This window comes from Lampris incognitus, chromosome 14, assembly GCF_029633865.1.
Source record: "Lampris incognitus isolate fLamInc1 chromosome 14, fLamInc1.hap2, whole genome shotgun sequence".
NCBI classification, from domain to species: domain Eukaryota; kingdom Metazoa; phylum Chordata; class Actinopteri; order Lampriformes; family Lampridae; genus Lampris; species Lampris incognitus.
This window is the reverse complement of record NC_079224.1, coordinates 41,200,588-41,208,691: the sequence shown is the minus strand read 5'-3', so window position 1 is coordinate 41,208,691 and position 8,104 is coordinate 41,200,588. Positions and strand designations below refer to the sequence as shown.

General features: G+C 49.9%; 1 protein-coding gene across 3 annotated transcripts; it reads right to left on the bottom strand.

Moving 5' to 3' along the window:
• Positions 1-575: 575 nt before the first annotated feature.
• On the bottom strand, positions 576-6,615 carry LOC130123434 (T-cell acute lymphocytic leukemia protein 1-like). Of its 3 annotated transcripts, none has more exons than XM_056292597.1 (4): positions 6,533-6,615; positions 4,653-5,253; positions 4,048-4,166; positions 576-2,933 (listed from the first exon to the last, which is right to left on the bottom strand). In XM_056292597.1, exons 2-4 carry the CDS (start codon positions 5,174-5,176, stop codon positions 2,404-2,406), a joined length of 1,173 nt encoding a protein of 390 aa, XP_056148572.1. In that variant the 5' UTR covers positions 5,177-5,253; positions 6,533-6,615; the 3' UTR covers positions 576-2,403. The 3 variants fall into 3 exon arrangements, with proteins under 3 accessions (XP_056148572.1, XP_056148571.1, XP_056148573.1); XM_056292596.1 differs by having other exon boundaries at positions 4,653-5,332; positions 6,533-6,608; XM_056292598.1 differs by having other exon boundaries at positions 4,078-4,166; positions 4,653-5,332; positions 6,533-6,608.
• Positions 6,616-8,104: the final 1,489 nt, after the last annotated feature.

Here is an 8,104-nt window from a genome sequence, read left to right as displayed (position 1 = left end):
TTTGGGGAAGCGTTTACTTTTTCTTTTTTTTTTAAGAAATTCACAAGCACGAGTTCCGGAAAGTCCGGTCCATATGCTTGGCCGAGAGACGAGAGTGAGCAGAAGGTTGCCGGAGTGGGTTTACAGGGAGAGCCGGGCGCGTGTTAAATGGCCGCCGGGCGCGCAGGCCCGCGGCGAGCAGCCGAGTGCCGCGGAGGTCTCGCCGAGGCCCGTCGCACAATGGCAGGATATCCTGTAGGTCACCGAGCAATACCAACCTCGACAGGAAGTCGTCACTTGTTCGGGGGAAGTGAGGATTTCAGCCTCCGACTGGAGGGGGGGGGGGGATTTCATGGGAGCTCGTGTCGTCGGCCGCCGTGTGCGCAGATGAGGAAGGGGGGGGTGGGGGTGGGGGGGGTCGTCCGCGCGGCATCTCGCCGTCCGCTTCAGTTCGGGTTGTCTCGATTGCGTAACGTTTGAATAGGATTATGTAAAATTATTAAAACGATCCGTGATGCAGCAGAAGAGCCCGTTTAATTAAATCGGAACCGCGGCATGCTCGAGTGAGACCCAAATACAACGTCTTTTTCCTCTTGTGCCTTTTATTCGGGTGGGTTTTTTTTTTGTATAAAATCCATTGACTGAACATTGGATATATTTATAGATACATCTATCATACAACAAAGGTGTTATTACCAAACAATGTCCCTTTACTTCAATTCATAAAATACCATAGTGAACAAATGTACCAATATAGGCTACGAAGTCCTGCTGAAAAGGCAGAATAACCAACAAACAGTGAGCAATATCTTGACCGTCTCTTTCAAAAAACTGCTGGTGTCCTTATGATATTAACACTGTGTGTGTGTGTGTGCACGTGCAGGTGTGTGTGTGCGTGTGTGTGTAGGTGTGCACACGCGCGTGTTTGCAAGCATGTGTGTATGTATGTGTGTGCACACTTGCATGTGTGTTTGCACGTATGTGTGTGTGCACATGCGTGTGTGTACTGCATGTACGTGTGCACACTTGCAGGTGTGTTTGCATGTATGTGTGTGTGCACATGCACGTGTGCGTTTGCATGTATGTGTGTGTGTGTGCGTGCGTGCATATGAGCATGTGAGCGCGCATGAATGTATTAAGTTATTAAGTTGGCTAATGAAGGGCTTTATTTGTGTACCTTACTAGACTACAACTGCATTACATTAAAAAATTTGAAAAAAAACACTGAAACATAGACATTCATATTAAAAGAAAAAAACATCAAAAACAAAACAAAAAAAGGACTGCATGAGTCATTTCATCGTCTCAGATGACCCACATCATGTACACTCTAAGAAACACTGCATGTCATGTACCTCCGCAGCAAATTCAGAATGTTATATTTTGCCTTCAGGCTGTGAAATCTCGTCTGACTGTCTGTAGCCTTGTTTGGTGTGGGGTTTTTTTGTTTTTTTGTTTTTTTTTTCATCACCAAAGCATAACAGAAGTAAACACCGTGGTACCACTAAAGATGCAAAAAAAAAAAAAGAAAAAAAAAAGAGGATGGTTGGCTAGTTAACATTTTGAGTTTCTATCAGCTGGTCCCCTTTCCCCTCCTTTCGTTTGCAAGAAGGCCCTTAGACAAGCGCACCGTCCTAACCACGTTGCTTGACCTCGGCCCGCTGTTAATACTCGGTGTGGTGGGGTTATAATGTTATTTACAGTACGTAAATACCGAACGGTTACGACTCAGTAGCACAGTTCTTACCACCGGCGGCCTTCAGACCGGTTCTGTGTGGTGGGGTTGCGTGAGATTTCTGAGCTGTAATCGAGTTGGGAGTATGTCTCGAGATCTCTAGAACTGATTTCAGATCATATCGAATATCAAAACGAGAAAAAAAAAGGAAAACCACAGAAGAGGCTCGTGACATTTTCAGGATAGATGAACGTGATGGTCTCTCCTTGCGACACCTCATAGTAATGGTAAAAGCAGCACCGTTGCATTGGTTATTAAAATGTTGAAACTCATCTTGTTTTGTTTTCTGATATTTGCCTGTTGTGGTTGTTGTTGTTGTTTTGTTTTTTTTAGTTAGTTTTTTTTTTATTACATCAACTATTCTTATCGTAGAATATTGGGAGTTCTGATCCGCAGGCCAGTCAAAGACAGGAGACATGCAGAATTTACAAGTCTGTTCTCGGATCAGCTTTCCGAATCACACCAAGTTACATCCGCCGATACGCTGGTCAGATGGAGTGTCACGGCAGGGGTGCGCGCTCCTTCCCTCGCTATTTTGCTACGTAGAATCTGAACCTCCGCTCAAACGCCGCAGACTCAACGCTAATAACGCAGTGAGCGTCTCAAACGCCATTCCCCCGCTCCGCCTCACTTGCATTTCATAAGTGTTTTGTGTTGTTCCGTTGCCGTCTGTGTCACCGGCGTCGGCATCATCGGCGGTTAGGGCCGTCTAATGGCCGTCCATTGCGCCTCAGGTCTCTGGCGCTCAGATGAAGTGGGGGTCCGCGTGTGGCCGGCAGAGTCCTCGGAGCCGGAGGGGAGTCCTGGTCCTCCATAAAGCTTTCAGGGCTTCCCTCCCCATCTCCGTCGGGTAGACTCCCACAACTGGACCCCGGTGACATGGTCTCCAGAAGATCGTCCCTTGCCAAACTGACCACCGTGTCCTGATGTGGCCCGCCTTGGGGTCCTCCCTCGTGCGCCCCGACGCCGACCAGCAGCCCCGTTTCCCCGTCGCCGGCGCCGCCGACGTTGCGGCCTCCATCCTGGTCCTCCAGGAGGTTGGAGAGGAAGCTGATGTACTTCATGGCCAGCCGCAGGATCTCGTTCTTGCTCAGCTTTTTGTCAGGGGGGTGCGTGGGGATGAGTTTACGGAGCTCCGCGAACGCCCCGTTTACATTCTGCTGTCGCCAACGTTCGCGACTGTTTGTGAAGATCCGGCGCACGATCTTCGGCTGTCCAGCTGAGGAGGGAGGGGGAGGGGGGGTGAGATAGAGAAAAGGTGACAAGAGTTTAACAAGAGGAGATACGGGGAGGTAAGGAAACAATCTCAGAAGTGGAGCGGTAAGGGATGAGGGATGCAGATGTGACAGCGGCGGCGAGAGGAGCGTACTCTGTGAGGGGAGTTGGCTTTTAGATGCAAAATAAAACTTAACAAACTTTAAGACTTTGCTGTGGGGGGGGGGTACAGTAGTATTTAGTGTAACGTCTTTCATTAACAAAACACACAGACAGGGATAAGGAGAGGGGGGGAGGTTTGCTTGCAGGGTGGAAGGTACCTAAATATGGCCACAGGAACTAAAGGCCATTCCTGCATAACATGCAACAGCATGTGTGGAGCGTGGCGCGCCATCTCTGTCGCCTGTGAGAGTTGTTGTCAGAGACCCGAGAAGTTCGGAACGTCCCGGTTTTACCGTTTGCTCGCAGGATCGGGCGAGGGAGCTCGCTAGGTATTTCAAATCCGTTTCCTCCACACATAGGTATGTCAGAGACGCTCAAGTGCAAGTAGCTAGGAAAGCATTACCCCCCCATGCCTCAACGGTGGTGTATTCCAGGCTATTGTCGCCCTTGGAACACACCCAGTCTATGTTAATCCTTCAGCCCACTCTGCAGTAAAACCTTGGCATGGATGCAGCAGCAGCACCCCCCACCCCGCACCACCACCACCCCCCCCCCACCCTCCATCCTTACATGTGGCAGTGAGTGGGCAGTATGGAAAGGATGTTTGAAATCGTCTAAACCCCAAATATGATAGAAAAGAACCTCCTTCAAAGGGGGGGATGCAGGTGCAAGTATTTGATGTTCAGCTTTGCATTAGTACCTCCTGTCGAGGTACCACTCATACGTACGCCCCCAAACCCATCACGAATTTATTCCCACGGGCGCGGGGGTTGTTGTTGTTGTTTTTAGAGCCGTCTTCTAGGACACTGGTTCGAAATGACAACACAGTACGAGGTTCATCGGTGGATGGTTGTGATGTGATGACAATGGGGAGCGGGAGAGGAGATTCAGGGGGGTGGGTGGGGGTGGGGGAACTGTCATTGGCAGAAGGAGGACACAGCAGAAGTGCGTCTTACCATACTTATAAAGATCTAAAATGCGCCTACCCTCGTCGAGTTCAACCTCGTAAGGCGCCGGGCGGCGCTTTACCCTGTTGCTGGGGTACATGCCGTACTGCTCCGACTCGCCTCCGAGACTGTGCCGACAAGAGACAAACAGATGGTTTACAGGTAAATAATACGAACTCAGCCATGCCTTATTTCTGTCACACGCACACACGCGCGCGCGCGCGCACGCACACAATTGCACACTCATACCTCTCCCTCCCTCTCATGGACACACACTCACACTAAAATAGGCACACAAAAAATCCCATATAGGACGACCCATTCGCATACTTGCATCGTCCTATCTCTTACTCATCAACCCACACTCACCCAAATTGCACGGCAGGATTAAGCTACAACATGTCGGCGTCAATTACGGTGTCGAAACCACCATTTGGCACCTTCAGCCACGCTTTCCTATATTGTCAGTGGTCAACTGTACGTCATTCATTTCTAATTGTAATTAAGAGGGGGGAGGGCAAAACAGACACCGACAAGATTACTCATTAAACCATTTTTTTGGGGGGGGGAGGGGAGGGGGGAGGTTGGAAAAAAATGAATTGTCCCACTTTTACCTGTTGATGGCAGCGAGAGGTTGCGCCAGGTTGTACAGCATCGCTCGCGCCGGCAGAGGGAACGCGTTCGGGCTCAGCTGGACCATTCGAGCGTCGTCTCGGTGCGGCAGCGGCAGCGGCACGGGAGGGCGGCGGAGCTCCGTGATGGGCACCAAATGGCTCTCCGTCCTCCGCTCCGCCGCTTTTATAGCGTCTCTCCTGGAGAGCTCGATCACGGGCACTTCCCTTTTCAGGTCAAGGGCGTCGAGAGAGGCAGTTTCCCTGGCAACGCCGTTGATGCTGACGGCCCCGTTGCTCAAGTTCTGCAGAGGAACGTCATCCGTCTCCTTCGCCCCCTCCCCGGCGAGGTTCCCCGCCTCCCCCGAGTCGTCGTCCTCCTCCTCCTCCTCCTCCTCCTCCTCCTCCTCTCCCCCCTCCTGCTCCTCGTCTTTATTGCATCCGTTCAGTCTGGAGATGGAGTCCTTCTTCTTTCGAGGACCGGACTCGGCGTCGGGACTCCCGTCGGGCTGCCGTTTTTCCATCATTTTTTTTTCTTCCTTTCTCTCTTTCTTCCTTTCTCTCTCTTTCTTTCTTTCTCACCACACACTCAAGTCCATATGTCCTATGGAGGGGTTTGTTTTTTTTTGTTGCTCAATTAGTCAATCGTTTGAACTGATAGCTGCATTCAATGGTCAAATATTCTTCAAAATGAGGAGAGACAAGAGAGAGAGAAAAAATAAGCTTAAAGAAAAAAATACTTGGTGTGCCGGGTGCGTATGCGTTTTTCCAACATTTCCCGAGAAGAAATAGCACAACGACATTATTCTGCAAATGAACGTTAAATTACCGTGCAAACTCCCGACAGAGACATCTGCACGGGCCCGTGCAGCCCGTGCAGCAGCCCGTGCAGCGTTCAATGATATTTCGTGCAAATTCAGACCACCGACCAGCCCCAGGGAGACCGACACGGGACCCGCACGTGCATGTGGGCTGTGTGTATGGTACAATTAGCCCGCAAATTAGACCGGACGAGCGTTTGCACTGTCGACATTGCAGCTCAGTGATTCAAACATGGGAGTACAGCTAGGCTAATTAAAGAAAAAAAATAATAATAATAATGATGCAGAGTTTTGCAAGTTTTTTTTGTTTTTTTTTCCCCTCTACATCTGACGCTTTGACCTTCAGGATAAATTCGCGAGCGCGCGTCGCAACCGACGTCTGCCTCGTGCGACGAGGTCGACATCACGCGCTCGTTTAACCCACAATTAACAACAGTAAACGACAGTTTCGGGCCGCTTTTATTTCAAGGGGCCGGAACGGTCCGTCTTGTTAAGAGAGGTCGCGGCGGCGCGTCGCTTCCATTCGCGGTCGTATCGAAACCCCTTCGTTCATCCGGAGCCGCGGGAGCCTTCGGGGAACCGAGCTCGAGACGGTTCAGATCTCTACAATTGTATCGCGAGCCGGCCACGAGCGCTTGGCCGCGGGTTCGAGCGTGCGGCCGTTTCGGTTCGGGTTTTGTTCGATCGTGGGCCTTGCGGGCGACACAGCCCACATCACACGGCAGCCGCTGTACCGAGGGTGTAAAATAAAGACCGACATCGGGTCCGGGTCGGGGATTATTCCGAATAATGTTATTACAAATGAATAATAATAATAATAATAATAAGAACGACCACCTATAAGGCGACGCGCGAGCGCAATCCCACTCCCGGGAATGTCTTCCATGCAGGCCTTGCATCCGTTATTCTGCACGCCCAAGCCTAACCTAAATAACAGCGATGAGAATAATAACAGCCACGGTTCTGCACGCGGCCCCGGTACCGGTACCGCTCACGAGACGGCGGCCCCGCCGCCGGTCCCGGAGGCAGCGAGGGGGAGAAAATGATGCGTTTTGTACTCACCGCTGCTGCCGTGTTGTTGATGTTACTGTGTAAAGTGGAGCCATTTTGTGAGTGGGTCATCCATGTCTGAGGCTCTCTTTTTTTTTCTTTTTTCTATCGCCGGTTGTGGAACAGTGCGTGTGTGTGCGCGCGTGCGCGCGCGTGCGCGCGCGTGTTGAGGAAGTGAGGTTGGAGTTATTCCTCCGCCGCATCCAGCGCGCGCGCGCTCGCTCGCTCGCTCAGTATGGGGAGCGGAACACCAGGCCGCAATGTGGCCGGGCGAGATAAGCGCGCGGCAGCGGCCTCTTCATTCCCGATAAGCCCCTAAACCCATTATTTATGAAATGATTCATTATTATTTGGCTGTCGTGGGCTATATGGGCTCGTGGAGGGCAAGCCATAAAAAAAAAAAAACGATACGGAAGCAAACAAGCACCGCGCAACGGCCCTGTAACGACGTTAAGGTAGCTGTGGTGGAGGTGTTTTTTAATTCTTGATGAAAGAAACAATTGCAAAGGTTAAGCTTTTGGCCTTTTTAAAAAAAAAATTCCGACAAGGGGCCCTTGCTATAAGCCTGTTTATCCTGAAATACGAGAACTGGCGATGACAAAGGGCCGCGTTTGCTGTAGCCTACTTCTTTTTTTTCTCGTCTCTCTCTCTCTGCAAAGCATCCTCATCAATAAAATAATGATGGCACGTCTGCTGATTGCATTGCCAAGGACGAAACGGTAATAGACCCAATGATGATACTGATGGCCGAATCAAACGGGACATATTTCTAATTTTAATGTGCCGGGACGACTGTTCAATATTGGATTTAAGATCAATACGAAATATTTACTGACACGTGCATATTGATGAATATATAAAACGATGATAGCAATAATTTTAAAAAAAAAGAGGATGATATCCTGTCAGAGGGGGTGGGGTCGGTGGGGAATGGGAGGCACGGTGGCATTCTAGGAGGTCCATTGGGGCAACATGGCCGGGGCAGATAAACGTGTATCGGCTCTGCGCCATCAGATAAGGAGCTGGGGGGGGATCAATGGTGACGCGCTATCAGCGCACATTCTGGATAGGCTAAACGGCGCAGGTAGTGTCTAATAACGGATTTTCCACACCCAGATATTATTCTGTTTCTAAACACACAGTACCAATTCAGTCAAATATGGATACTTTTCCTTTTGTAAAAATAATAATACAGGATGTTTTCGACGCCCCCCCCCCCAAATGAGAGCGCGCCACGATCTGCCTAATAAATGCAATTATAGATGAGGCTGTGCTGAGAGGAAGGCGCGCGCGGTAAATAAATTAGCTAAAATAGATAGATAGATAGATAGATAGATAGATAGATAGATAGATAGATAGATAGATAGATAGATAGATAGATAGATAGATAGATAGATAGATAGATAGATAGATAGATAGATAGATATGATGGTAATATGCAGGGTTACGGAATCTGAGGAAAGGGGGAGACTTTGGTCGATATTGTGAGTGACACCAGGAAGTCTTCAAATCAGTCACGAGCTAAAACAAGGCCCCACATAAGTGGAAGTCACGACAGCGAGTCTCGTGAGTCGTGCGTGGCGG